This window comes from Dromaius novaehollandiae, chromosome 23, assembly GCF_036370855.1.
Source record: "Dromaius novaehollandiae isolate bDroNov1 chromosome 23, bDroNov1.hap1, whole genome shotgun sequence".
Taxonomy (NCBI): domain Eukaryota; kingdom Metazoa; phylum Chordata; class Aves; order Casuariiformes; family Dromaiidae; genus Dromaius; species Dromaius novaehollandiae.
Window position 1 is genome coordinate 7,019,383 of NC_088120.1, and position 27,631 is coordinate 7,047,013.

Below are 27,631 nucleotides of genomic sequence, written 5' to 3' on the forward strand. Positions count from 1 at the left end.
GCTGTGCTGGAGCAAGGGGGGACAAGAGGAGCGTGATGGCCCCTGGCCAGCAGCTCCAAGCCCAGCTGCTCCCTGCAAGGTTGCACAAAGTCCCCAAGGAGAGTCCTGGCCAAAATTCCCTTTGGGCCCTGCCTTCCCTGGAGCCCCCAGGGAGCCCTTCGTGCCCGTGGCGCCAGCGCAGCCCCTTGTGCCTTCACCTCGCTGCAGAGCCCGTGTGGGACTGTGGGAAGCCCTTGGGTTTTGCACGCCAGGAGTTTAAACCTCCGGATGCCTGGAAGTCCCCGGTGGCAGCAGGCCCAGGGAATAGTGTGCTCTGGAGCGGAGTGGGAGGGCTGCGGGCTTCCTTGGAGCAGTGCCCTCCGAGGAGCCGAGTCTCAGTGCTGATGGGCCCCGTCTGCATCTAGCAGGGAGGCTGGGGTCAGACCCCTCAGAGGGCCCATCATGTCCCCCCAGCCTGAAGGACCTGGTTCCTCAAATCCAGAGCAATACTCAAAACTTGCACACCTCCAGGCTTGCAGCACATCCCCCCAGGACTGGTTTGGTCACCCAGCACCCACATCTGGGACTGGTTTGGTCACCCAGCACCCACATCTGTCCCTGCGGCGCCAGCAATCCATCCCATCCAGTGTCGATCCCGTGGGCACCTTGGCCTCATCGCTGCAGGAAGCAGTTGGCTCATCACCACCAAGGACAGGAGGATGAGGACAGGCAGGAGGATTGTGCTGCTTTTCCTTTCAGTGAAACAGCACTTTCTCCCATGCAGGAGCTGCAAGGCGCAGGGGAAACTGAGGCACAAGCTGGCCAGTGCTTCGTGAGAGGCCAGAGACGCTGCCTCAGTATAAACCTATCTGCTGACGGAGGGCAGCACGGCTCCGGGCAGCCCTTTGGGGGTTTCCCAGCTTTAGAAGCACCACACTTAAAGGCATCTTTAATAAGTAGGGCCACGGGGAGGCCAGGGAGGGCACCCATCCCCATACACCCCTAGGATGGTCCCTGGGAAGCACAGAGACGCTTTGGGGCACTGCATGGGGGTGGCGAGGAGCCTGCCTGGCCCCCAGCGAAAGGAGAGGGACTTCTCCAGCCCCAGGCAGCTGAGGTCTCGCTTTGCACGGTGCCCAGGGAGGTCAAGGTTCATCCCCGCGTGAGTGATGGACGAGCAGAGCGCAGAGGCTCCGCATGCTCGGAAGCCTCCAAGACCTGCTCAGGCTTTATCCCACACTGGAAAACACCCCCGTGGGACTGGGTTGTGCAAGAGCACCCGTGTGCCCCAGCCCACATGGCCCCCACGTGTTTCCTGCTAACGAAGTCCGCAGCGGGCTGGGGCGGGGGGATGCTCTAGCGATAAATCAGCTTGCAAGCGGGCAAAGGGACTGGCACCCGGGCAGGGCTGGCAGAAGACACCCCTAGCACAAGAAACTTCTCCAGGCGTTTATTGCCAAAATGGTAAAATACTGCTCCAGGGGCCTGGGAGCACCCACTGCCCCACGGCCACCACCCAGGGTCCCACATCCCTCTGCCAAATGCCCATGTGGCTGGAGCCGGGGGGGACGTGGCACGCAGGGGACTGTGTCCCTCAGGCCAGGATGGGGAAGGAGGCGGCGGTGGCCACGCCGCAGTTGTTGTCCTTCATGGCCATGAGGATGTAGCCGTCGTTGCCCCAGTACGTGGACCAGGAGTTCTTGACGAGCCAGTAGCTCTTGCCGTGCAGCACGCCGTAGCCCACGGCCAGCACCGCGTGGTCCAGCTGGGCTGTCTCGTTGCCTACGAAGGGAAAAAGAGAGGGGAGCAGAGGGGTTTCGATCCCCTTCCTTGGAGCCGGAGCCACTTCCCAACTGCGTTAGGGGAGGCAGCGATGGGACAGCCCGTGGCTGTCCCTGTGCGTGGCCACCCCCGGCAAGGATCCCCCCCCCAGGGCATCCCCCAGGCTGGGAAGCAAATACCACCAGGGATTTTCATGTCTCCCAGACCGAATCAGCAGGACACAGACCCTCCGGCTGGTCCAGGAGGGTTGGGGTCCCCGCGCGTTGCCGGCGCTCGCGCAGCCTTCCCGGCCGCCGGCTCGACTCACCGCACCGGGGCTCCTCGTAGACGCCGTTGGCGTAGAAGGCGAAGGACTTGTGCGAGGCGTCGATGTTGACGGCGACGGGGCCGTGCTTGACCAGCGCGGCTCTGAGGGCTGCGGCGTTGCCCGGCTCCACGTTGACGTAGGAGGCCAGCTGGGCTACCAGCTCCGACTGGTTGTAGTGGCAGTAGCCGTTCTGGAGGGGGAAAGAGGCTGGGATGGATCCGGAGACCTGGCACAGGCAAATGGGATCCAACCCGTCCTGGCTGAGGAGGATGGAGAGAGGCACGCAGCCTGGCCAGAGCATCCCTAAGCTGGGGAGGAGCCTCCATCCATCACCAACTTGGTGACAGCAGCTTTGCCTGGCCCTGTCCCCTCTGCTGATGGGGCCGTCAGCAGGGTCGTGCACTCACTGCAGCGGTGGGACTGCATCTGACCCACAGCGCGAGCAGAGCCTTCGGCCTCACCTGCCCCAGGTACGGCCCATAAGACTCGGTGCTCGCGATGCCGCCGTGTTTCTTGATCCACTCGTAGGCGCGCCACTCCTCGCCCCCGTCACACGCCTGGTTCCCGAAGCCCCAGGAGCAGTCGATGAGGACTTGTTGGGACAGGGGGGTCAGCACGCCGGTCTGCGGGGACGGGGACACGCTGCAGGGACCGAGCCTGGCACCTCCCGCCCTGCGGCCACCCGCGCCGGCCCCGCTCGCACCTTGAGGAAGAGGGCACCCTCCATGGCGCCCGTCGTGGCGAAGCTCCAGCAGGACCCGCAGACGGCCTGGTCCTTCACGGGCGTCACCGCGCCTGGGGAGCGAAGGGAGCGCAACGTGGTGCCCATCAGCTTGCATCCACGCTGCAGCCCCAATTCAAATCATGACGGTTTTTGCAACGTGCCCTCGGCTGTGCTCAAACCCGCAACCTCAGCGGCTTTAGCAAAAGCAGCTGGTCGGTGCTGGCAGCCTCCAGCGCGAAGCCCAGCTGTGCAAAGCGGTGGCAGAGCTTCACGCGGGGACATGGGCTAAAGCCGCGGCCAGGGTCTCACCGTACAGCCGCCAGTCGAGGCTCTCAGGCAGGTTGAGGCCGGCGTAGCGCTCGGCGGGGAAGGGCTGCCCGTTGTTGGGCGCGCGGCTGCTGCGGCGGCCCCGGAGCACGGCCAGCTCCTGGGGCGTGCGGTCGGCCAGGTGGTTCAGCGCCAGCGTGTAGGAGAGCGCGGCCCGGTTTTTGGAGTGCACGAACCTGCGGCGGGGCCAGAGCAGAGAGATGCTCCAAATGCATCTTTCAGGAGAGACCAGCAGCCTCTGGCGCGTGGGGCCAGGACAAGGCTGGAGCTCTTGGATCCTCCCTGAGCCCAGCATGAGGTTCCCCAGGTCTAATCGCTTCACACTGGGCATTTTGGGCCCATCGGGGTGTGCAGGAACCCGGGGTGAGCTCAGCCATCGCCCGGTGCAGCCTGGGCTCTCGCAGTGCTGGGGCCGAGCAGACACAGCCCCGGCCCCCGGCCCGCCAGCGCCTTTGCCCCGTACCGCATGTTGTGCACGAAGGCACGCTTGCGATGCTCCTGCTCCTCCTCGCTGCCGTAGCTCTTCCCAAACCTCTCCTTGTAGTGGTGGAAGAGGCGGTGATGGACGTGGTCCGTCTCCTGAGCCCTCCCCACAAACTCCCGCATGGGGTTGGCCAGGATGCGATGCTCGGGGCCGGCCGCGGGCCACTGCTCGCACTGCACACCTGGACCGGGGCACAGAGCGCGGCTGAACCCCCCCCGAGCTGGGACAGACCCTCCCGTCCCCCCGGCCAGGGCAAACGGCAGCGTTGGTCCCGAACCGCTGGGGCTGCTCCATCCCCTGCGGATGCCAAGGAGAAATCTGCGGGCAGTGGAGTATCGGGATGGGGGGGACAGGGCAGTGTTGGCTGCTCTCGGAGCACAAGTCTGGATCCGACCCTCTGCTCGGGGGGTTTATACTGGGGGGGTCCAGGGTGCTCTGCACCCGCTTGCAGACCCGGGACGGCCGCAGAGGCTGGTTCGCGGCACGAGCCCTGGGGCCAGCAGCCACTCACCGTCCGGGAGGCGGAAGACGCTGGCGGGGAAGCGGTGGCTGAGAGTGGAGTACTCGATCTCGTACTTGTCGTAGTGGGAGCCCAGCAGGCTGTTGAAGCCCCGCATCTCGTAGTGGACGGGCACGGGGCCCCGGGGCGAGCTGGCCACCCGCAGCGTGTAGACGTTCTTCTTGCGGCCCCAGTAGGACACGTTCTGCCACACGGCGCAGTGCTGCCCGCGGAAATGCTCCTCCCGGACCCGCTGGGCATGGCACAGCGGTTGGGGGGATGTGGCACCGTGCTGAGACCTGCCCAGAGCCGGGCACTGTGCCCCCCCGAGCTGGGCACTGTGTCCCCTCCGGAGAAAGGGCTTTTCCAGTGCAAAGCTGTGACTTCCAAGAGTTTCAGATGATTTCTGCTGAGCAGGGCCAGTTTGCACTGCCCTGACGCTTGGCACCGCATGCCCGGGGGATTTCTCTTCCCAGAGCGTGCACAGCCCCTTCCCATGCATCCATCCCACCGCTGGGTGCTCAGCACCTCCTGCCAAGCTGGATCCCACCCTGGTTTGTGCCCTCAGCCTTCCCCAGCGCCGCCATCACCCAGGGCCAGATCTGGCCTTGCATTTGCCCGCTCCCGGCTGCAGAGGGCTGCAGGGCTGCCCTGCCCTCGCAGGGTGGCCTGGCAGCACCCAAGCACCCAGTACCCAGGTCCCTTGTCCCTTCTCCGTGCCTCATTCTTCGGGGCCATGCCGCGGGACTCACCTTGAAGTTTTCCAGGCTGGGGAAGACGCTCTGCGGGGCAACGAGGTCTCCGTCGGTGCCGTTGATGCGGAAGCACTTGCGGACGTTGACCTCCGTCTCCGTGGTCTCGGGCGTCACCTTGAAGCTGGCACCAAAGGGCTCGATGGAGCCGAACTGGTAGGTGATCACTTGGCCTGGGGAGCAGGACAGGTCCCGGGGTCCCCACTGAGGGTCTGCCACGGTGCCGGCCACCCGCTCCCCCCAGGACAGCCATGGGGAGCTGCAGGGTGCCCTGAGCACCCAGCCCCCTCCCTGCATGGCTCCACACGTGGTACCGCATTGGGGCACCAGCCAGGACGCCTGGGTCCCCCCTGCCCTGCCCAGGGGCTACCCCTGCCAGGACGGCCGGGTGGCAGAGGGCAGCCCTGTTGCTGGTGACAAGCTCAGGGGCCAGCACCGGTGACGGATCAGCGCCAGATTCATGCCAAGCCCCCTGGTCCTGGCGCAGAGGTGGCTCCCAGGGCTTTGCTGGGGCACCTACAGCTCCCGGGGGGGGGTGGGCCCCCTCTCTGCACCTACCGCCGTAGTACTCGATGCGGCTCTTCCCCCCTGTGAGGTTGTACCAGGCCTCGAAGGGCTCCTTGATCTCCGCGTAGGGCAGGCTGATGACTCCTGCAAGCACGAGGACAGGTTGGCGGGTCTGTGGGGGAGGCCGGGATGTGGGGCTGAGCCCCATGGAGGGGGGTCCCTGGGAGAGCCCGCACCCAGGAGGGTGGGGGGACCAGGTGAGGGACAGGGAGCAGCAAGCAGGGGCCGGGGCAGGCAGGACAGAGCACTTCCCAAGGGATGCAAGCCACCTTGCTGCTCCTGCCCCAGCCTGGGACATGCCAGGGGACTCCAGCTGTCCCCTCGCATGCAGAGGGGACACACACCACCTTTCCAACACCCCGGCACAGCAATGTGCCACCAACGCAGTGACACAGGAGATGGGAAGGAGCTCAGACCCCTCCCAAGCACTGGGTTTGCTACCCTGCGGCTGTGACCCCCCCACAGCCCAAAGCACTGCGCACCCAGGGGTGCTACAGCATCGCCGACCTGCGCCCCACTGCTGGGCACTGCCAGCAGCGCCCCAGAGCAGGGATGCACTCGGTTCCGGGCACCACGGGGGACCGGCACCTCCTCGGCTCCGGTGCTTGGGGTGGGAGGTGGGAGCCGGCAGCCAGAGGTGCCCGAGCGCCTCGGGAGCGCTGCCTGCTCCGTGCTGCAGCAGCACCTTCCAGGTGGGACGCCCAGACACCGTCCCCATCCCCGTCCCCCAGCGGTACCTGTGACATGATAGATGTCCCCGAACACGGGTCTCTCCAGAGGAGCTTTGCACTCTGCTCCTGGAAGAAAAGACCCCCTTTACGCGGCGGGTTCCCTGCAGCGCTGAGGCTGGCGGAGGTGCTGGTCCCCAGCTCGCTGCCCGCGATGAACCGGCTCCCAGAGATGCGGCCGGAGCTGGGGGGGCCCGTGCTGGCGGCACGATGAGGAGGGGCTGCCGGGCTCGACCCCGGCTGGGGCAGAGCACAGGGCACCCTGAGCCAGACCCCCATGCACATCCCCGCCGGGGATCCCCACTGCCCTTGGCTAGACCCGGCGGCAGCCTCACCTCCCAGCTCAGGGGCACCCCAAGCCCCCCGCACTGAGGAGCAGCCCCAGAGCATGAGGGGCAGCCACGTGCACCCCGGGGTGCTGGGCCAGCCTGAGCCCCGCTTTGCCACCCTCACCCACCGGCCCTCTCCAGGGGACGAGGACCGCACCAGCAGCCAGCACCACCCCAGCGCGGTGGCTATGGGGCAGGATGCCGTCGGCGGCACAGCACCCACCCAGCCAGCCCAGCCGTGGTGCTCACCCAGCAGCACAGCAGCCCCCAGCACCAGCAGCCACCCCAGCCCCTCCATCCTGCAGCCCCAGCCCATGCTGCTGCTCTGCCCCCAAGGGCGGCTTAAATAGGGGCGGTGGGTGGCTGGGAAAGCCCAGCCCTTCCCATTGGCTGGGACTGGAGCGAGGGAGAGGCGTGGCTTTGTGTTGCCCCACCCCCTCTGCCCCCCTACCCCCCATGGTCACCCATGGGTGCCCCCCCCCCCACAGCAGGGTGGGTGGGTGCCCATGCCATGTGTCGGTGGGGCAGGGGGCAGCAGGACAGGAGCTGGACCCCCATGGGCACCTTTGGGGCCAGCGATGGGTGCTGGGGGTGTCCCTGCTCTGCTGGCGATGGTCCCTGGGGGTGTCCCCGCTCTGCCAACAGTGGGTGCTGGGGGTGTCCCCGCTCTGCCAACAGTGGGCCCTGGGGGTGTCCCCTCTCTGCTGGCAGTGGGTGCTGGGGGTGTCCCTGCTCTGCCGGCAGCGGGTGCTGGGGGTGTCCCCGCTCTGCTGGCGGTGGGCCCTGGGGGTGTCCCCGCTCTGCTGGTGGTGGGTGCTGGGGGTGTCCCTGCTCTGCTGGCAGTGGGCCCTGGGGGTGTCCCCACTCTGCTGGTAGTGGGCCCTGGGGGTGTCCCTGCTCTGCTGGCGGTGGGCCCTGGGGGTGTCCCCACTCTGCTGGTAGTGGGCCCTGGGGGTGTCCCTGCTCTGCTGGCGGTGGGCCCTGGGGGTGTCCCCGCTCTGCTGGTGGTGGGTGCTGGGGGTGTCCCTGCTCTGCCAGCAGCGGGTGCTGGGGGTGTCCCTGCTCTGCTGGCAGCGGTACACTGCGTGCAGGGGGAGCATTTGCAGCAGCATGGGGAGAGGAGGGTCCAGCAAGACCCCACCAACCCCCCAGGAAGGTGCCGCACCCAGGGTGCAGGTCAAAGCCCCTCCGGGTGCTCCCTGCCCTGCTGCAGCAGAGGCAAGACGTGGCCGTGCAGCTGCAGCAAGACATGGGGCCGTTTGCATCCCTGCATCCTTCGGGTTGCTAACGGGCTGAGCCCAGGGCTGCACTTAGGGTCTTTCCGTTGGAAAAAGAGGAGAGACACGGCTCAGATGCAAGGAGCTACGAGGATGAGAGACACGGCGAGGGGAAGAGCGCTGTCACGACCACGCAGTGGCCTTCACCCACCCCACTTGCTCCGCGTCCAGCTGGTCCCCGGCCCAAGGTGACGGCGAGCGGCGGCGGGGCCGCCCGAGGCAGGCCGTTCCCGGGAGCCCCAAACAAGCCGATAAGGGCTGCGCGGGGCCGGGTGCGCGCGGGGCCGGGACGAGCCGGGCCGGGACGGATGCGCCCGCGCAGGCTGCAGCACCTCCCCGGGGACCGCTGCCGTCACAGCACTCCCGCACAGGGGCTTGGGTTGTGCAAGATGCCGCACGCGTTGCCCAAAGCTTCCTGCGCTGAGGACGTGCCACCAAAGATAAGACAAGCAGGGTTAGAGCAGAGACACGGGCTGCCTGGCCTCCACCTCGCTGCCGCGTAAAGCAGGCTTTCCCCCGCCGGGGGTGGCGGAGGCGAGGGGCCCCGTGGAGCAACGGGGCCAAAGGCGAGCCCAGCTCGCGGTGTCCCCAGCCCCGCAGGTGACGTCCCCTCCCGTAGCCACAACACGGGGCCAGGCAGCGGGGCAGAGGTTGGATGCCGTCCCCACCCGGCGCCAGGAATTTCCCTCCTCAGCAGAATTTCCTGGGGCTGTTTTTGCTCCACCTCGGGAGACAGAGCTGGGAAAGCCTCGGCCTTCACCAGCAGCCCCCAGCAAGTAGCTGCTCACAGAGACCGAGGGTCGCCCAGTCCCCAAGCATCCTGCCCACCACCCCACGAGTGGCATCAGCACAAGAGCCTGAAGCTTGGGGGGGCCCTGGAGGAGAATTTTCCTCATGCAGAGAGAGCAGAGCTGGGTGAAAAACCATTTACTCCTTTCCCCCCCCACTTTAGAAGCAAGACGGTGTTTCCAGGGTTTTTATCGGCGAGCCCATAGCTGTGTCCCAGTCAAGCGCTGGAGCTGCAGCATCAGGGCCCGCGACCCACGAGGGACAGATTGTGTTGTCCAGCACCCGTCCACCTTCCCCACCCCAGCCCCAGCTTCCTCCACCTTGCTGGGTCCCCCAAAGGGTTTGATCCTCCCCCCAAGGGGAGCTACTCCGCCCCAGGAGGGCTGTGAGGTGGCCCTTCAGGCCAGGATGGGGTAGGTGGCTTCGGTGGCCACGCCGCAGTTGTTGTCCTTCATGGCCATGAGGATGTAGCCGTCGTTGCCCCAGTACGTGGACCAGGAGTTCTTGACGAGCCAGTAGGTCTCTCCCTGGAGCACGCCGTAGCCCACGGCCAGCACCGCGTGGTCCAGCTCGCCCGGCTTGTTCGCTGGAGAGGACAAGGGAGCTGAGCTGTCACGGCAGGCAGCCCCATGCCCCTGTCTGCTGGTTGGGTCCCCCACCCCTTCCCAAGCTGCTCAAGGGCAGTGCTAGGGAGGGAGCCCAGGTGTCCCGGTGGCCCAGCTCCCCCCACGCAAGGTAAAGAGGATGGTCACACCAGCCTGGCACGGCCCCCGGCACCACGGGCCACGCGTGCCCCTCACCCCACCCCACTCACCGCACTTGGGCTCGTAGTAGACACCGTTGGAATAGAAGGAGAAGGTCTTGTGCGAGGCGTCGATGCTGACAGCCACGGGGCCGTGCTTGTAGATGGCAGCTTTGACAGCCGTGATGTTGCCCGAGGTGACGTTGACGTAGCCCGTGATCTTGCCCAGCATCTCAGACTGGTTGTAGTGGCACAAGCCGTTCTGCAGCACCCAGGGGAGGTTGTGTCACCAGGAGCCCCCAGGACCCCTCGCCGCCCCCACGCTTGGGGAGGGTGCGTGGGGACCGATTTGGGATGGGGCTGCTTCAGCGTCCCTGCTCCAACCTCCCCAGCCCATCGTGGTGGGGACGTTTGCCCAGTTGCTGCAGGGACCTGGACATGGCGTTGCCCACCCACAGCCCAGGGAGGCTGCTCTGCACCCAAAGCCCGGGTCCTGGGGGCTGTAGCTGTGCCCAGCAGCCGCGTCTTTCACCCCAGGCAGCCCTGCTCCCTCCGTCTGCCCCAGGCACGGAGGGACTCGAGGCTGCAGCAGCACCCACGGGCGGAGGAGCCTCGCCCCTGTTTTGCAAGAAGGGAAACTGAGGCAAGCAGTGACAAAACAGCCTGGCTGAGCCTCGGGGCTGGGCTTTGCTCTGTGCTTTGAAGTGCAGGGAGCTCCCTGCCTCGGAGAGAGGGGAGTTTCCCCATCTCCAGAGCCCGTTAGCAGCTCCCGTTCGGAGCTGTGCCAGGACACTCATCCCTGCCAGCCGCGCCGGCCTGGGGACCCGGCAGGGACCGGGCCTGCCCCCACCTGCCCCTTGTAGCTGCCGTAGGACTCGGTGCTCGCGATGCCGCCGTGTTTCTTGATCCACTCGTAGGCGCGCCACTCCTCGCCCCCGTCACACGCGTAGTTCCCGAAGCCCCAGGAGCAGTCGATGAGGACTTGTTGGGACAGGGGGGTCAGCACGCCGGTCTGCGGGGACGGGGACACGCTGCAGGGACCGAGCCTGGCACCTCCCGCCCTGCGGCCACCCGCGCCGGCCCCGCTCGCACCTTGAGGAAGAGGGCACCCTCCATGGCGCCCGTCGTGGCGAAGCTCCAGCAGGACCCGCAGACGGCCTGGTCCTTCACGGGCGTCACCGCGCCTGGGGTCAACAGCGTGAAAATGGGAAACTGAGGCAGGCGTGGGGCACTCGCCGTGCTCCCGATCGACTTTGCGCTGAGCCAGACAAGGAGCATCCGCGCATCACCGGGGCCACGTCCGCCCGCCGGGCACGGGAGAGCCTCGCATCGCCCCGCAGCACCCCAGCCCGGCCGCGTCCCGCCCCGCACGCACCGTACAGCCGCCAGTCGAGGCTCTCGGGCAGGATGAGGCCGGCGTAGCGCTCGGCGGGGAAGGGCTGCCCGTTGTTGGGCGCGCGGCTGCTGCGGCGGCCCCGGAGCACGGCCAGCTCCTGGGGCGTGCGGTCGGCCAGGTGGTTCAGCGCCAGCGTGTAGGAGAGCGCGGCTCGGTTTTTGGAGTGCACGAACCTGCGGCGGGGCCAGGGCACGAGGGTGGCACCCGCTCTGCCCCCCCCCGCCCCAGCCCCACGCGGGAAGCGATGCTGCAAAGCTCCCGGGGGACGGGGAGCCGAGGGCGGGGGGGGTCCGCGTGCCCCTACCTCATGTTGTGGACGAAGACGTGCTGCCTGTGCTCCAGCTCCCGCGCCGAGCCGTACCGCCGGCCGAAACGCTTCCTGTAGTGGTGAAACACCTCGTGGGCCCAGGGCCGGTGCCGTCCCACCAAGTCCTCCATGGGGTTCGCCAGGACCCGGTGCTCCGCCGCGCTCCCCGGCAGGCCCCCGCACTGCTTCGTCTCTGGGACGCGAGGAGGGCAAGCCGTCAGCGCCACGGGACCCGCGGCTGCTCCGGGTGCCGTCATCGCCTCGGGGGCAGGATTGGGACCCGAATGGCCCGGTTGGCTGTCCCCCTTCCCCCGGCGCCATCCTGCCCGCCCCGAGCCTTGCGGATGCGCGGTACCCCCGGGAGGGGAGCAGAGCTCCTCAGTCCGCACGGACCCGGTATCGCCCTGTTGCAAAGCCCTCCCGAGCCGGTCGGGATTTGGGGATCTCCCCCGCACCCCCAGTCCCCTTCCCCATGCTGGGCAGTCCTGGGTCGCTTGGGAAGAGCAGGGCTGGGGGGACGCGCAGCGAGGGGGCCCCCCTGCCCTCCTTACCGTTACCGGGGAGGTCGAAGACGGAGGCGGGGAAGCTGTTGTCGAAGTGGCTGTAGGAGATCTCGTACTTGTCGTAGTGGGAGCCCAGGAGGCTGTTGTAGCCCCGCATCTCGTAGCGGACGGGCGCCACGCCGCAGCTGGCGTTGGTCACCCACATGGTGTACACGTTCTTCTTCTGCGCCCAGCGGGTGACGTTCTGCCACACGGCGCAGTACCGGCCCCGGTGGTACTCCTCCCGCACAAACTGGGGGCACCGGGGCGTCAGCGCTGGGGCCCCCCGGCCCCGGCTGCGCACCCCCGTCCTCGCCCCACTCGGCACCGCGCCGCGGGGACCTGCTTGCTGGCGGCCGCGGTGCCCGGGACGCGTCCTCGCTGGGCAAGGCACGCTGCAACGGGGAAGGGCGGGCTGCACCCCACTCCCATGGGATCTGGCTTTTCCAGGGCTGCTCTCTTCGTGCATTTCCCAACTTTCTCCCTGCGTGCGCTTGTCCTGCTCAGGGACGTCTTGCTGCACCTACGGGGCCCCGGGGTGGCAGGGAGCCGAGCCGCCGCGCCGGGACTTGCCCACGCCGTTTGCGTGGGCCGCGACACGTTGCGACACGGCTGCCGGGATTGGGAAAGAAGCGGTGAGTCTGGCCCTGGCGAGAGCCGGCTCCTCCCCGGCTCCGCCGCCTCCCACCAATCCAGGCGGGCAGTGACCCCCCTGCGCCCGTCCCCGGTGTGGGGGAACCCATCGGCCTGTCCCAGCACCCGGAGAGGCGAGCGGGGACGGAGAGGAGCATCTCCAGCCAGCCGGGCCCAGGGATGCTCTCGGCAGCGGGTCGGAGCCGGGCTCACCTTGAAGCCGTCCATGCTGGGGAAGACGCTCTGGGCCTCGACCACGTCCTCCTCGGAGCCCGGCAGCTGGAAGCATTTCCTGGCGTTCACTTCTTTCTCCGTGGTCTCCGGCGTGATCTTGTACCGCATCCCGTAGGGCTTCACCGAGCCAAACTGGTAGGTTATCACCTGCCCTGCGCCGGCCGGGGGGGGAGCTGAGGCCCAGCGTGGCGCGGCTCCCCCCCGGCCACCCTTCGCGCACGGCTCTCGGGGGGTCTTTCTTGAGACCCCGGACGCAGCGCCAGCACGGCACCCGAGGGAGCCCCCGCGGTGGCCAGGGCTCATCCCGGCGCCGGGAGGACGGGGCCGGCACCGACGGCTCCCGCCACCCTGCTCACCCCCGTAGTACTGGATCCGGCTCTTGTTTCCCGTCAGGTTGTACCAGGCTTCGAAGGGCTCCTCGATCTCGGCGTAGGGCAGGTTAATGACTCCTGCGGGGCGCGAGACGGGTCACCGAGCCGAGCCACCGTCCCCGTGGCCTCGGTGCCACTTGCGCTTGTGGCACCTCCGCACTCCCCGAGCAAACCCATCCCGGAGCATCCCGCGGGCAGGACAGGCGGCACCAGCACGTGCCCGTGCCCCCAGCGGCGGATGCTCCCCTGGTTTGGCACGGGGACCGCGCTGAGCATCCTCCGCTCCCGCCCTGCCGACGGGGACCATGGGGGCCCGGCCGCACTCAGCACCCGGTCCCGGCCCGAGGACCGCTACCTTTGACGTGGTAGATGGAGCCGAACTGAGGGGACGGGCGGGAGAGCTCGCAGTCTCCTCCTGAAAGGCAGAGAAAGGCAGGGATGAGTCCAAGCTCCACAGCCGAGCGGGGAGACGGGGAGGTGTGGGGAGCGCGGGCTGTTTGAGTGAGAGCGCCCGTTCTCTGCGGCCGCCGTGCACGGCACAGGGGGGCTTGGATGAAAACAGCCTCCGTCCCGCGTGGCGCCTCGCCGGCGGCATCCCTGCCTCCCGCGCCGGCTTGTGCAACCTCACGCCAACACGCCCTGCCTCGGGAACGCGGCTCGCCCTCCGCCGGCGTCCTCGTCCTCTGGGCACCGCGGGAAGGAGCCACCCGGCAGCGCCTGCCCCCCACCCCCCCAGCGAGGCAGCATGGTGGGGAGGGACTGACCCCCACCCGGGCACTGCTTCTCCCCCAAAACCAGGGTCACCAGCAGCCTCCGACCCCCCCGGGGCTGCTCCTCGCACCTTCTGTGGCCAAGGGACACCCACGGCGCTTGGCTTGGGGCACCCGCTGGCAGCACTCAGGGCGCAGGGAGCAGCAAGGGAGCCAGCGACCTGCAACCCCGCTGCCACCTCCGCTTTATAGCTGCCCAGAAAGGGGGGTCCAGGGGGGTCCCGGTCCCCTCCTGCCCCTCCGCAGCCGCCCCCAGCCCTGCCGCTGCTTCCGGCCCCGCAGCCGCCTGCGGATGGTGCGAGCAGGGAAGTGGCTTGGTTACGTGCGCGCGATCGAGCCGAGCCTGCTGGGTTTAGCCCCGTCGTCACTGCTCAGCCGTGGGGTTTCACCCCTCCCAACCACGCTTACGTCCCGGGGGGCAGAGCTGGGGGTCCCGACCGGGGCCCCAAGCCGTCCCCCAGCCCATCTGCCCTGCGCGCACGGGGGGGAGCAAAGCCCTCGGGGGTGCCCCAGGCTGCCCCGTCCCCGGCACGTCCCGCGGCTGGGACGCACTCACCCCGGACGGCAGCGCAGAGCGCGCAGGCCGCGAGCCAGCGCAGAACGCCCATCCTCGCCGCCGCGTCGCCCCGGCCCGCCCGGGCAGGGCGCTCGCCTTTAAGCCGGATCCGGCCCCGGAGAAACCCGGCGGAGCCAATGCAGAGGCCCGGGCCCTCCCCGGAGGAGGGGAAGGAACCGGCATCATGTGGTGCGGTGCGGCGGCGGAGGGTGCGTGGGGAGCTGGGGCACCCTTGGGTGCTCGGCAAGGGGAGCATGGCTCAGCGGGGTCCCTGCGGAGGGATGGAGCAGTGCTGGGTGCTGCAGGGGGGCTCGGGATGCCCCCAAAAGAGCCGCGAGCAGCACAAGGGGGTGCAGAGCGGCCGGATCCATGCAGCGCCCCGGCTTGCACGGCAGCGCAATGCTCCTCTCCTTGCACCCGCTCCCCAGGCCGCCTGCTGCCTCCGCAACCGGCCGGCGCTGCCGAAGGGACCGAGGTCCCCAGCGCTCCGCCGACCCGTCCCATCCCGTCCCCAGGGCGCAGACGTCGTGGAGGACAGGACCTCGCACAAGCCATCGCAGGGTGTCTTGTTCAGCCCCACGCGGCACCAGCACAGCTGGGAACGGGCACGGATGCCCCAGGCACGTGTCCTCCCCACGTGGGCTCAATCCCGGGGGGATTTGGGGTGCCGTGAAAGAGCAGAGGAGCTGGCAGAGAGCTGGGGCAGTGGCTCCCTTTGCAGCCCTGACGCCACGGTGATGGGCAGGGAGGCTGCATCCTAGCAGAGGGCCAGAGCTCCAAGCAAGCCGGCATTAAGGAGCCGGGTCCCAGGAGCGGGGCAGAGGGAAGCACAGGTGCCTCGCGGCTGGCCGAGCCACCCCGGACCCGGTGGCCTGGGCAGAGGGCCAGGAGTGGGACCCGTCACCCCCCGCTCGCCGGTCAGGCCCGCTGCCCGCGGAGAGGGAAACCGAAGCACCACGGGGCAGCCACCCCCCAGCCGTGGGTGTCCCGAGGGCTGTCCCGCTTGGATGCATCCTCCCCCTGCGCCCGACGCCCCGAGAGCGGTGCTCGCCCAGCGGGCAGAGCCAGCTGACCGGCCGCCCCTGCTCAGCCCAGCCGCCCTGGAGCCGGCTGCTCCCGGGAGCGAAGCTGCCAAATTCCCTCCCCGGGGCTGAAGCTGCCAAATTCCCTTCCCGGGGCTGAAGCCAGCGGCAAACGCCTGGGCTGGGCTTTGCAAAGCTCCTGCGGCCCCAGGTGGAGCCGTTGGGCTGAGAGGGGACGATGCCCTGCAGGTGGCTGGGGACTATCTTGGCGAGGAGCCGTGGTCCCCGCTGAGCCATGTCCCCTCCCAGGGACACCCCCACTGTCCCCGTCCCCGGGGGGGGTGTCTGAGTCCCCTGGCAGGTCGTGGAGAGCCCCAAAGATGGGATTAGAGGGGGATTCCCCATCCCCGGGGCAAGTTGGCCGCATCAGGGCACGGGGGGTTGGGGGACATCGCCGTGCCGGGGGGGCACAGCCCCTCCGCTGGTCCTGGCCCTGCATGAGAACAGAAGCGACGGGCCAGACTCCCGTCGCACAGGAAAGCTCGCGACGGGCCGCCACCGCCAGCCCTGCAGCACACGGCTAACTGCCGTGAGGAGGAGGAGGAGGAGGAGGAGGAGGAAGGCTTCGGGAGGGCCCCCCGTCCAGCAAAGCGAAAACCAAGCCGGCAGAGCGGCCGCCGCCGGGGCGCAGCAGCCCCGCGCCCCGTCCCCTTTGGAAGCGGGGCCCCGTGCCGGAAACGGCCTCCGCGGTTAAAAATATCAGCAACCTCTCGCTGTTGCCGGCCCACGGCCCGGGACCCCCGGCGGAGCTGCAGCTCCGTGCAAACCGCAGAGGTTATTTCCAGGCCTCCGGCCCGGCACATCCGCAGTGGCAAGAACCTGGTCCCCCCCCACCCCCCGCGGCGAGGGAGGAGGCCGAGTGGAAACCGGCATGACTTCATCCCCTTTCTGCGCTGGTGCAGATGAGCCTGGGTGGCACAGGGCACCCAAAAAGCATGCACGAGCCTGCCCTGGAGCAATGCAGGGGGGTCCTCTGCCCCCAGCGGTCCCGTCATCCCAGGATGGCCTGCAAGGGAGGGCTCCCCCCGGCCTGGACCCCCATGAGGGCCCCCCCCCCGGGAGGGACCCCATCATCGGGGCTCCGGGAGGGCTCCGCGGGGCTGGCGCTCCGCAGCCCGGAGCATCGCCCCTCTCCGGGGCTGCCTGGGGCGATTTATGCTGAATCGCGGGCTCGTTCCAGCAGCAGCTTTATCGCGCCGAGGCGGCCGCTCCCGGGCTGGTCGCCGATGGCCACGGCGGCCGCTCGAGCCGGCTGGCAGCGGCGAGCGCTCCAGGGGCGAGACGCGGGAACCGGGCCGGCCGCCCGTTTGCTCCGCGGGTCCGGCCGCTCTCGGGGCCGCGGCCCCCGGTTTGCAGCGCGGTGCCGTGCCGGGCACCCGGCGGCGAGGGCAGGCCCTGGGCCGCGGCGGCGGGAGAGCCGCCAGCCGCCCCGGCGGCTCGCTGGTACAATGAAGCATTGCCGGGAGAGCGCGGGGAGGAAGGGGGGGCGAGGGGAGGGGAAGCGCCGCTCCGCAGCGAGAGCAGCTGAAGACACAGGGAGACACACACACACACACACGCACACACACGCACACGCACACGCACAGGCTGCCGCTCGCCCCGCGCCGTCGCCTTCGCCCTCGCCCTGCCCGGCCCCCCGCCAGCCCCGGCCCCCGGCACCGCGGCCGAGCGCCGGGCTCCATGCGAGCCGCAGCAGCAGGGCTCACGGTAAGAGGGGACGCGGAGGGGGGGCCGCCGCCGCTCTGGGGCTCTGCTCGCCCCCCGCCACCATGGGGGGTGATGCTGCAGCAGGGCGCGGAGGCTGTGCAATAAGGGGGGGGCGCAGGAGACCCCCATGCTCTGCCCCCCATATAGGGCAGGTCAGCTGGGGAGGGGGCAGCAGGCGCCAGGGCCGCGGCGGCGGGGAGGCTGACCGGTGCCTCCGCCGTGGGGAGGCTGCGGCGAGCGGCGGTGCCTCCGCTCCCCGGGCCGGGGAGGGGGCTGGTGGCGGCCCCCCGGGTGCAGCCGGCGACGCGGGGGCACCTGCCGCCCCGGCCCCGCGGTGCGGCCGCCGGCACGGTGCTTGGCGCAGGGGGGGCGGCTCTGCCTCCCCCCAAGGGCTGGGGGTGCGGGGGGGTGGGGGGGCCCGCGGTGCTCCCCCCGCCGCCCCGTCCCGAGCCCTCCGTGCGCCTCGCGGAGGAACAGGAACTCGCCGCTTCCTGCGCTGCACAATTCCCTCCCCACCCTGCCGCGCTCGGGACATTGTGTTTGGAGCCCTGGCGGGGCTGCGCTCCGCGCTCGGCCCCTTTCCTCCTCCCCTGCAGCCCCTCGGATCCGGGAATTGCTCTTCTTCCAACGGAAATCCTGCTTTCCCAGCCAGCGGCAGGGCTGGCGGAGGCGGCGGGGCAGGGGGGCCGGGGCGGCGGCCACCGCGGGGCAGGTGGCACCGTCATGGGGCAGGTGGCACCGCCGCGGGGGGTCTGGCCCCCCGGCAGCACCGAAGGCCCTGGCGAGCCCTGGCACCGGGACCCCTCACCGCAAACCCACCCGCCGTGGATGCTCCCGCGGCTCTTGCAGGCCTGTTGCTCATCCCGCTGCCGGTGCCGGCTGTCGCTCCGTCCCCCGCGAGCGTGCAGCGGCCGGGAGCTGCCGGGGGACGCAGCGAGGGGCAGGACACCAGCCCCGGGTCACCGACCCCGAGGCAGGACCCAGGGTGCTGGCGAGGCCCAGCACCCCCCCGGGGACCGCGTGGGAATCGAGAGGGGTCCGCGGGGTTCCGGCGATGGGGACGCAGCTGGGGGACGTGTCCTCTCCCCCCCTGCCAGCTCCTGCAGCGGCCTCGTGCCTCAGTTTCCCCGTGGAAGCAGCAGGGATCCGGGTGACAGGGCAGGTCCCCGCAGCCGAGGCGGCACTGGGGAGCCCTGCGAGCTGCTTGGGCACCGGCGCACAGCGATCTCGGTTCCCCTTTGCTGCGGGGAGGCCACAGGAGTGGGTGGGGGAGCGGGGCCACGCGGGCAGGACGTGGGTGCGCGGGGCCGGGGCGAGCGGGTGGCCACCCTGCCCCACTGCCATCCCTGCCCGGTCCCCCCGCCGCGTTCGCCGCCTCTCGCCCTCGTTTGCTCCGTCCTCAAGGGCCTGCGACCCTGCCAGCCCTGAGGCTCCCCCTGACGCCGACCATCACCCTCCTCCCCCTCCTCCTCTTCCTCCGCGTCGCGTTCCCCGGCCACTTCCTCCTCTCGCGGCGAAGGCGCTGGCCGGTGCCGATGTGACTTCCTCCACGGCCGCCCCTCGGCCGCCCGCGCTCCCCGGTCCCCTCCGAGCCCCTCTCCGAGCCCCTCTCCGAGCCCGTCTCCGAGCGGGCTGCTGGAGAACCCCGGGGGTGGATGCCACCCCGGCTCATCCCCGAGGCACACGGCGTTGGTGGCATCCCCACCGCGCTGGAGCCCTTCGTCCCCCTGAGCCTCCGCCGCAGGAGGCCGGGCTGGGAGGCGTTTGCTGCCGCGAAGACCAAAAGTGACGGGGACTGTCGCTGTCTGCGTCCCACTCGGGACGGCACAGGGGTGATGAGCTGGCCGGGTCTCAGCCCGGGTGCAGAGGGCAGCGTCCGGAGGGGGCTGGCGCACCACCCCTGCCACGGCCCCCGCGAGCCGCTCTGCCCGGGCCGCGGGTTCGATCCCGACCCCAGCATCCTCCGAGGGGCCGGGACCGCGGTGCCGGGGCTTGCGCTCGCGTACCGACGCTCCTCGCCTGCTGCCGCGGCTCCGGCTGCTGCGTTTCGCACGGGCGGATTGGAGAAAGTCAGCGCAATGGGAAGTTTTGGAGCGCGGCGGGGTGGGCGTTTCACGCCCAAGGGTCAAGGCTGGCGAGGGCACGAGGGACGTTTGTCAGCTGAAATATTTCCTTCTCATCAGCAAAAAAAAACCCCCAGTCCCCGAGCAAACCTTCCCGGATTTGGCAACGCTGCCCCGGCTGCGCTGGCCGTGGCCTTGCCAAACGGCTGGTGTTGAAAGCAGAGGCGGGAGGCAGCGAGCGGGGCCGTTTCCGCCGGCGGAGCGCGAAAGTTTGGTGCTTAGAAACCCCCCGCCAAGGGGGAGGAAAGGGAATCAGAAACCATGACGGGGGAAACCCGTGTGAAACCTCTCACCAGGCCCCAAACCACCTTTTCTGACTCTGATTTCTCTGCGAGATAGCCCAAAATAACCTGCGCTTGACCGGCTGCTGGGGCCGGGGGCTATTTCGGCGGGGGGATGGAGACCAGGCAGCCCGGGTGCCGTTTCCAGGCGCGACGATGCAACTAGTCTGCTGCAAACTTTTTGGGCACCCCCGGCTCGGAGGCGGTGGAAAGGCGGCGGGACAGGCGGCACCGCTGCCCGCCGGCAAAACCGGGGCTGCCACCGCCCCGAGAGGCTTCGACCCTCCTTTCTGCAGCTCCGGGCTGAGAAATCCAGGGTTTGGGGGTGGTGGGCACGCAGGAGCACTGCCACCTGCCCGGGGGCTGGCACGGGGCCGGGTGACGCGGTGACATGCCGCTCCGCATGCATGCAGCTCTCCGGGGCCAGCACGCAGCCTCTCGGCATGGCAGGGGCTTTTTAGCCCCAGAACTGGGGTATTTCAGCCCAAAACAGGGGTATTTCAGCCCGGGTGTTGCCCCCTCAGCATCTCCTGGCCCCTGCCAGGCCACGGGAGCTGATCCCCCCTTGGGCGCGGGGAGAGCCCAGCAGTGCCCCCCCGGCGTGGGGCGGGGGTCCGGCTGGGGACACCGGGGGGGGCCAGGCTGGGCGGTCACTGACGCCTCTCGCTCGGGTCCGCAGGGACGTCTCCTCCTCCCCACGGTGCCATGGAGCAGCTGAAGTGACCCCAGGAGCCGTCGCAGTGAGTGGGGCCGGGGGGGGGGCCGGGGGCAGCGTGCACCGTGCACACCGTGCATGCACACGCGCGTGCCCGCTGCCCCCCCTTGCAGCACACGCGCCCGCTCCCTCCCGCAGGCCGTGCCCAGGATGGGCTGTGTGCACTGCAAAGAGAAGGGCTCCGGCAAGGGGCAGCCGGAGAGCGGCCCCCCCCCGGCGCCCGCCTCCCAGTACGACCCCGACCCCACGCAGCCCGCCGGCGCCTTCACCCGCATCCCCGACTTCAACAACTTCCACGGCGCGGCGGTGCCTGCGGCACCCGCCTTCGCCGCCCCGGGGCTCTACCCCGCCGGCACGCTGCCGGGGCGAAGCAGCGGCATCACAGGTCAGCGGGGTCCGGGGGGGCCGTGGCGGCGGGGGGGGGGGGCACGGGGACGCCCCGCTCATGTGCTCCCCTCCGCAGGCGGGGGCGTGACGCTCTTCGTCGCCCTGTACGACTACGAGGCCCGGACGGAGGACGACCTGACTTTCCAGAAAGGGGAGAAATTCCACATCATCAACAACACGTGAGCATCCCCCCCGCCCCCAGCCCCCCCAGGCCGAGTGCCCCAGAGAGAGCGGGATCCATGGGTGTCACGAGTTGGGCGGTCTCAGCGCACACCCCATCGCATGCTGGACGGGGCGTAAAGGGGGGGGCAGGCATCTGGGGGGGCTGTTTCCCGGGAGGGGAGGTGCAGCATGGCCAGGTCCGTCCGTCCGTCCTCCTCACTGTCCGTTGCTCCTCCGCAGCGAGGGCGACTGGTGGGAGGCCAGGTCGCTGAGCTCGGGCACCGCCGGCTACATCCCCAGCAACTACGTAGCCCCCGTGGACTCCATCCAGGCAGAAGAGTGAGTACTGGGGGTGGGGGGCACACGGAGCCCGTTCCCCCCAGCAGCCCGGGGCCCAGGCGTCCGAGGCCGGGGCGAGGCGGGGTGCTGTCCCTAACCCCCCACCGCGGCAGGTGGTACTTCGGGAAGATGGGGCGCAAGGACGCCGAGCGGCAGCTCCTGGCCCACGGCAACGGCCGCGGCACCTTCCTCATCCGCGAGAGCGAGACCACGAAAGGTACGGGCGCATGGGCACGCGGGGCTGCACCGCCGGCCCCCCCGGCCGCCACCGGCCCCCCCTGACCTGCGGCCCCACCAGGCGCCTACTCGCTCTCCATCCGCGACTGGGACGAGGCCAAGGGCGACCACGTCAAGCACTATAAGATCCGCAAGCTGGACAACGGCGGCTACTACATCACCACGCGCGCCCAGTTCGACACCGTGCAGCAGCTGGTGCAGCACTACATCGGTACGGGGGGGCGCGGGGGGGTGCTGGGGAGCACCCCGGGGGTGGCTGGGGATGCACCGCCCTGGCTGGGTTAACTGGGTTGAACTGGGTGGAACTGGAGAAGGAAGAGTGTGTCCTGGTGCTGGCATCGCCGGGGGGGGCCACCCTCCACCATGGTGCCACCGGAGAAGGTAAATCGGCCCGCGGGGGTCCCAGCAGCTCAAAGCGGTGGGGGGGGTGCACCCCTTTTCGACGTGGTTTTGGGGTCGGCTGCACCCCAAGCACCCCGCCAGCCGGCCGCAGGGGCATCCTGGGTGGGGGGTCCGGGGGGGGGCCCGGCCACGGCTCACCGGCGTCCCCCCGCAGAGCGCGCGGCGGGGCTGTGCTGCCGCCTGGCCGTGCCGTGCCACAAGGGAACGCCCAGGCTGGCCGACCTCTCGGTCAAGACCAAGGACGTGTGGGAGATCCCCCGCGAGTCGCTGCAGCTCCTCAAGAAGCTGGGCAACGGGCAGTTCGGGGAAGTGTGGATGGGTAGGACCCGGCGGGCAGGCCGGGGCGGGCGGCGGGGCGGGCGCCGGCGGAGCCCCCACCCAGGCCTGGTGCCCGCCGGAGCGACACGAGCGCGCCGGTCTCAGCCCCGCGACTGGGGCCGCGTGGGCCGTGTTTGGTCCTCGCTCTTTGCAAGCGGAGGGGGGCATCGCTTTGCCCCCGCCGCCTCTAAATTCGGTCTAAATTTGGCCCCCTCCAGCCTGCCACGGGCAAGAGATGCCGCCCTTGGATGCAGCATCTGCCCTGTGCAAACGGCCCGTCTGCTCCGGAGCTGCCCAGCATCAGCCCCCCTTCACGTGGCACTGGAGGGGGCCGTGGGACCCCCTAGCACCCAGGGTGCCCTGCACCTTCACTGCGTGGGCAGGCAGCCCCACATTTCTGATGAGACCATGAGCAGGAGACAGCACCAGGCCTGGGGGGGTCCCTTCCTCGCCTTGCTCTTCCTCCTCCGCCCCGTCCTGCCTCCGCTCCGCGTGCATGCCGCATTCATCCCATCCGGCGCTCCTGCCTCCGTGCCCCCCCTTGCAGAGTATAACGATGGGCTGTGCCATCTGCTAACCCACGCGTGCCCCGCTCTGAAGCCCCAGACCCTGGGATTAGCTAAGGACGCCTGGGAGATAGCGCGCGCGTCCATCAGCCTCGACACGAAACTCGGCATGGGATGTTTCGGAGACGTGTGGATGGGTAAGGCTGGCCCAGCCGGCCGGGGGGGCGCGGGGTGGCACGAGCGTTCCCCGACCGGCGGCACCGCGGGGTGCCGGGGCAGACGACAGCCGGGCACAGGCCCCCGCAGAGGGACTGGGAACAGGGTAAGGCTGGTGACGGGAGACGAGCCCACGGGTGCCCATGGCATGGGGTGAGGGGGACTCCTTGTCCTGGGGTGGTATCGTGCCCCTTCCCTGCCCTGATTTCCTTGCTCCTCCATCAATGCATCCCTCCATGCAAGCATGCAGCATCCCGCCGTCCTTCCATCCATGCATCCCTCCATCCATGCATCCCTCCGTCCATGCCTCCATCCATGCATCCCTCCATCCATGCATCCCTCCATCCCAGCCCTGCCGGGGCCAGGCGGGCCGGGTGGCCCTTGGGCTCGGCGTGACCCTGCGTCCCCCGGGCCAGGCACGTGGAACGGCACCACCAAGGTGGCGGTGAAGACGCTGAAGCCGGGCACCATGTCGCCCGAGGCCTTCCTGGAGGAGGCGCAGATCATGAAGCGGCTGCGGCACGACAAGCTGGTGCAGCTCTACGCCGTGGTGTCGGAGGAGCCCATCTACATCGTCACCGAGTTCATGAGCCAGGGTGAGCGGGGGCCGCGGGACGCTTCTCCTGCCCCCTGCTCTTTTGCAAGCTGTCACCCTGCCAGCGGGGACAGGCAGGGACCCGACCCCAAGGCTGGGGGTCTGCAGGGGGGGGCACCCTTGGGTGGGCACGGCTGGCGCGTGGGCACTGTGACTGGCACCCTCTGCCCCCAGGCAGCTTGCTGGATTTCCTAAAGGACGGGGACGGCCGATACCTGAAGCTGCCCCAGCTGGTGGACATGGCTGCCCAGGTACCGGGGGGGCCGGCACGGGGAGTGGGACCCCCCCATGGGCTCCCCATCCTCGCCGGGCCGCGGGGATGGGGACCCCGCCGCGGGCAGGGGGTGCTCACGGCGTGCCCCTCGCCCAGATCGCCGCGGGCATGGCCTACATCGAGAGGATGAACTACATCCACCGGGACCTGCGCGCCGCCAACATCCTCGTGGGCGACAACCTGGTGTGCAAGATCGCCGACTTCGGCCTCGCGCGCCTCATCGAGGACAACGAGTACACGGCGCGCCAGGGTGAGCCGGCCTGGGCACCCCTCCGCCTTGGGGACCGCTGCCCCGGCCCCCCCGAGCTGCGTCCCGTCCCTTATCTGGGGTGCTGGGTGCCCCAGGGGCTGGGTGCCTCCGTTATAGGGTGTCCTGGGTGCAGGGTACCCCTGGTGCTGGACCCCTGGGTGCGGGGTATCCGCAGAGCTGGGTGCCCTGGGTGCTGGGTGCCCTGGGCTCTGGGTGTCCTGAGCACAGGGTGCTGAGTGCCATGGGTGCAGGGTGCCCTGGGTATAGGGTGTCCTGGGCACCGGGTGCCCCAGGTGCAGGGTTCCCCAGCTGCTGAGTGTCCTGGGTGCAGGGTGCCATGGGCTCTGGGTGTCCTGGGTGCCCTGAGTGCCACACGTATAGGATGTCCTGGGTGCTGGGTGCCTCAGGTGCTGGGTGCCCCAAATGTTGGGTGTTCAGGGTCCTGGGTGCCCCAGATGCAGGCTGCCCTGGGTGCTGGGTGTCCCGGGTGGAGGCTGCCCTGGGTGCTGGGTGTCCTGGGCACCGGGTGCCCCCGCCTTGGCTCCCCCAGCCCCCCCTCGCCCCCGCAGGCGCTAAGTTCCCCATCAAGTGGACGGCGCCGGAGGCCGCGCTCTACGGCAGGTTCACCATCAAGTCGGACGTCTGGTCCTTCGGCATCCTCCTGACGGAGCTGGTGACCAAGGGCCGGGTGCCCTACCCAGGTACGGCCCCCGCCGGGCCGGCGGGCACCCCCGGGGGGGCGGCTGGGCAGGGGGGCTGCAAGCAGCGCAGGATGTGACCCTTCCCCGTGCTGCCGCCGGCATCGCCGGGCTCCGTGCCTCAGTTTCCCCGCTGTGCCCGCAGGGATGAACAACCGGGAGGTGCTGGAGCAGGTGGAGCGCGGGTACCGCATGCAGTGCCCGGGCAGCTGCCCGCCCTCGCTGCACGACGCCATGGTGCAGTGCTGGCGGCGGGAGCCCGAGGAGCGGCCCACCTTCGAGTACCTCCAGGCCTTCCTCGAGGACTACTTCACCGCCACCGAGCCCCAGTACCAGCCGGGCGACAACCAGTGACCCCCCCCGGCCGGCCTGGGGGGGCACTTGTGGACAATCCTCCCCTTTTCCGGAGGGGGGGGGTGTTACTCCCTTTGCCCCCCGCGAATGCTCCCTGGGGGCTTGGGGGGTGCCCCGAGGGGCTTTGCACAAGGACCTCGGGGGGGGGGTGCAGAGCCCCCGCCCCGGCCGAGCGCAGCCCACTCTCGTTGCCTTCGCACCCAGCTTTTACCCGGAGAAGCGGCTCTGGAGCAGCGGCCCCTGCCGCGGCACGGACCCACGCTCGCCCCCACCCCCCCCAGGGCGACGGCACCCGGGGGGGGACCGAGCTGGGGTGGGAGGGCTTTGGGGAGGGGACGCCTACCCCAGGGTCCCCCCCACTTCCTCAGGGCACCTTAAGTAGCATTAGCACAAGTGGGGGGGGCAATCCCACAACAGCCCCCCACAAACACCCCTTGCCCCCCAGCAGCACAGGCCTTGGGGGCACCCAAGGGTGCCCCCCCCCGTGCCAGCCCCTAAGCTCCTCTCCCCCCGCTCAGCTCTGCGCAGCTGGGGGGGAGGTTCGAACCCCCCCCCCCCCAAATCCTGGCACTGACCTGGGGAAGCTCACCCCACGCACCCCCCCATATAACTCAAAAAACCCCCCCATATAATCTTTAATTTATAAGATTTCACACCCCTCACCCCAGCAGCTGTCCCACTCCCACGGTTCCCTGTATTTGGGGGGATTTCCTTGTCCCCCCCCCCTTTTATCTCCTCTCCTTAAAGCCGAGCCAAATCCTGAAAGCCATAAACCACTGCTTGCACTGGGGGGGGACAAGGGGTCCGGGGGGGTCAGGGCCACCGGCAGCCCTGGGGACGCCACGCTGGGCCCAGGCGGGGGGCGGAGGGGCAGCTCTGAGCGGGGGGCATTGCCTTACAAGGGGGGGGGATGGCCGGGGGGGGATGGATTTGCCCCTGCGGCGCCTGGGGGGGGTCTCTGGCTGCAGCGGGGCTCCAACCCCTGTGGCAAGCATTAACGGGGGGCTGGCGAGGGGCAAAGGGGGGCAACAGCAAGGCGATGGCGTGGGAGGGGTCCTGGGGGCTGGCTGCCCCCCCCGGGCACCCCCTTTGCCGGGGGGGGGCCGTTCTCGCAGGCTTGGCCCCAGCCCCACTCCCCATAGGCAGGAGCCCCTGGCCCAATCTCCCAGGCGGTGCCAGCCCGGGATGGGGGGGGGGATTTAGGGGAAAGAAGGGGGGGGTGTTGTTTATTTGTTTTTTTAAAGCCAGTCTGTAAATAGAGAGAAATAAAACCTTTCTAACAAGCGCGGGGAGGCCGAGTCCTCCTCGCCCCATCTTGGGGGTGGGCTGGGGTGGGGGGGGCAACCCGGGACTGCAAGATTTGGCGTGGGGGCACCCACCCCCACCCAGGCTGAGCCCAGCCCACGCCGGGGCCGTATCCTCACCCCCCGCAGCCGGGGGTGGGGGCATCACGCGGGGCCACACACAGCCCGGGCGGGGGTCTTCCCGGACGAGCTGGCCTCCTCCACGTGGGAATGAGGAGAAAAAGCCTGGAAAGCCACGTCCGCGGCTAGCAGCGACCTGCAGAGCCCCCAGTGACCCCAGGGCCGTTCGGGACTGCAGCACGAGCCCCCCCCCCCCCTCCAAATAACAGCCCGGAAAACCTGACGGGGTGGGAAGCTCCTGGATTTCTGTAAGGGCTGAGATTGCAGACCAGCAGCAAGAGTGGGTGAAGCTGCACCCACCCAGGGCACCCCTGCACCCACCCCCTGCACCCAGCAGCCTTGCGGAGGGAGACTCCGTTGCTCCCAGCAGTGGATCCCTTCCCAGGGAGGAAGGTGCCTGGGTTTGGAGGGTCCTGGACCTGATCCTGATCCTAGACCTGGTCCCGGTCCCGGTCCCGGTCCTGGTCCCGCAGGCTGCAGCGGTGCCCGGGAGCCCGGTTGCCAGCACCCCGCTGCCTGCGTGCGGGCAGACACAACAGGGGGGTGGAGGGGGGTCCTGCACTTCGAGGCTGGGGAGGAAGAGGTTAATCTTCCTCGCGGCTCGGCCTCCCCAGCAGGGCCCAGCTGTGGCCGGCTAATGAATTCCCCAGCGCTGGGGGGGAGCAGCACCGGCCCCAGCCCCAGCCCCGTGCGGGGGGCTCGGGCTGGGGACGGCCGAGGGCAGGTGGAGGAGGGCGGCGTGGGCCCCTTTCCAGCCCCCCGAGCGCTGCCAGGCACCTCTGCAGCTCCCCGCCGCCCCCCCTGCTTGGCAGTGCCAGTTCCCCCCTCCCACCTCCCAGCTTCGCCCGGCCATGCCAGGGCTGCAAATCCCTCAGCGCGGCGGAGCCGGGCACCGCCTGGGTCCCTGGCGGGCGGCACGGCGGGGCTGGCAGCGCCTGCCCCCCTTCCCCATCCGAGGGCGAAATTCCTCCCGGGAAGGGCCAGGCCCCCGTCCAGGCTTGGCGAGGCGGCGTGGCAGGCTGCCCGGAGCCGAGGGGGCCGGGCGAGGAGAGCAGATTGCGTGGCAAGAACAGCCGCAGCGAGGAGGCGGTTGGCACCAGCCGGCGGCGGGCAGAGCCCGGGGCGGCAGATTGCAGCGCCGCGGCCGGGGCGCCCCGCGCCGGGGGGTCTCCCTGCGGGTGCCGGGGGGTCTCCCTGCGGGCGCCGGGGCTCTGCCGCCATGGGCAGCGCCAGGCCGGGCCGCCGCGGCACGGTGCAGCCCGCCGCGGGGATGCACCACGCGGGGCCCACGCGCTCCCTCGTGCACGGCGCACGCATGCTCGGTGCACACGCACGCCCTCGTGTTCGGGGCGTGCAAACCCCCCCCGGGCACTCAGCGCACGCTGCGGTCCCGTGCGTGCACCAGCACCGCTCCCAGCGCTCGGCACCCCAAAATCACCCTTTTTGCATCCCCTAATGTGAGCGGC

At 69.8% G+C, this 27,631-nt stretch overlaps 3 protein-coding genes across 5 annotated transcripts; 1 reads left to right on the forward strand and 2 right to left on the reverse strand.

The window, feature by feature from the left end:
- Positions 1–1,415: 1,415 nt before the first annotated feature.
- On the reverse strand, positions 1,416–6,795 carry LOC112981179 (digestive cysteine proteinase 1-like). Its single transcript, XM_026096637.2, has 11 exons — positions 6,728–6,795; positions 6,159–6,218; positions 5,413–5,505; positions 4,855–5,027; positions 4,115–4,355; positions 3,583–3,784; positions 3,102–3,295; positions 2,772–2,863; positions 2,530–2,691; positions 2,069–2,258; positions 1,416–1,761 (listed from the first exon to the last, which is right to left on the reverse strand). Exons 1-11 carry the CDS (start codon positions 6,792–6,794, stop codon positions 1,574–1,576), a joined length of 1,662 nt encoding a protein of 553 aa, XP_025952422.2. The 5' UTR covers position 6,795; the 3' UTR covers positions 1,416–1,573.
- Positions 6,796–8,667: 1,872 nt separating this feature from the next.
- LOC112981180 (digestive cysteine proteinase 1-like) lies at positions 8,668–14,192 on the reverse strand. Its single transcript, XM_026096638.2, has 11 exons — positions 14,096–14,192; positions 13,125–13,184; positions 12,755–12,847; positions 12,378–12,550; positions 11,541–11,784; positions 10,987–11,182; positions 10,662–10,855; positions 10,379–10,470; positions 10,137–10,298; positions 9,359–9,548; positions 8,668–9,130 (listed from the first exon to the last, which is right to left on the reverse strand). The coding sequence occupies exons 1-11, from the start codon at positions 14,145–14,147 to the stop codon at positions 8,943–8,945; spliced, it is 1,644 nt and encodes a 547-aa protein (XP_025952423.1). The 5' UTR covers positions 14,148–14,192; the 3' UTR covers positions 8,668–8,942.
- A 2,637-nt stretch (positions 14,193–16,829) lies between these two features.
- On the forward strand, positions 16,830–25,594 carry FGR (FGR proto-oncogene, Src family tyrosine kinase). 3 transcript variants are annotated; one of them, XM_064524997.1, is made up of 13 exons: positions 16,830–16,884; positions 19,968–20,028; positions 20,142–20,388; positions 20,467–20,569; positions 20,793–20,891; positions 21,005–21,108; positions 21,190–21,339; positions 21,685–21,849; positions 22,987–23,166; positions 23,340–23,416; positions 23,536–23,689; positions 24,259–24,390; positions 24,533–25,594. In XM_064524997.1, exons 3-13 carry the CDS (start codon positions 20,154–20,156, stop codon positions 24,739–24,741), a joined length of 1,608 nt encoding a protein of 535 aa, XP_064381067.1. In that variant the 5' UTR covers positions 16,830–16,884; positions 19,968–20,028; positions 20,142–20,153; the 3' UTR covers positions 24,742–25,594. The 3 variants fall into 3 exon arrangements, with proteins under 3 accessions (XP_064381067.1, XP_064381068.1, XP_064381069.1); XM_064524998.1 differs by lacking the exon at positions 21,685–21,849 and adding an exon at positions 22,396–22,551 and having other exon boundaries at positions 16,831–16,884; positions 24,533–25,593; XM_064524999.1 differs by lacking the exon at positions 21,685–21,849 and having other exon boundaries at positions 16,832–16,884.
- The last annotated feature ends 2,037 nt before the right edge of the window (positions 25,595–27,631 follow it).

Bases quoted from the DNA above. Each gene is read 5' to 3' on its own strand.
- FGR (XM_064524997.1), top strand. From the start codon at position 20,154: ATGGGCTGTGTGCACTGCAAAGAGAAGGGCTCCGGCAAGGGGCAGCCG. The intron at 20,892-21,004 runs GTGAGTACTGGG...CCACCGCGGCAG, and splicing joins GACTCCATCCAGGCAGAAGA to GTGGTACTTCGGGAAGATGG. The intron at 23,690-24,258 runs GTGAGCCGGCCT...TCGCCCCCGCAG, and splicing joins CGAGTACACGGCGCGCCAGG to GCGCTAAGTTCCCCATCAAG.
- LOC112981180 (XM_026096638.2), bottom strand. From the start codon at position 14,147: ATGGGCGTTCTGCGCTGGCTCGCGGCCTGCGCGCTCTGCGCTGCCGTC. The intron at 12,551-12,754 runs GTGAGCAGGGTG...CGGCCGGCGCAG, and splicing joins CCGGATCCAGTACTACGGGG to GGCAGGTGATAACCTACCAG. The intron at 9,131-9,358 runs GTGAGTGGGGTG...TGTCCTCTCCAG, and splicing joins CTACTACGAGCCCAAGTGCG to CGAACAAGCCGGGCGAGCTG.
- LOC112981179 (XM_026096637.2), bottom strand. From the start codon at position 6,794: ATGGGCTGGGGCTGCAGGATGGAGGGGCTGGGGTGGCTGCTGGTGCTG. The intron at 5,028-5,412 runs GTAGGTGCAGAG...CCTGCTCCCCAG, and splicing joins CCGCATCGAGTACTACGGCG to GCCAAGTGATCACCTACCAG. The intron at 2,259-2,529 runs GTGAGGCCGAAG...TTCCCCCTCCAG, and splicing joins ATGGGCCGTACCTGGGGCAG to AACGGCTACTGCCACTACAA.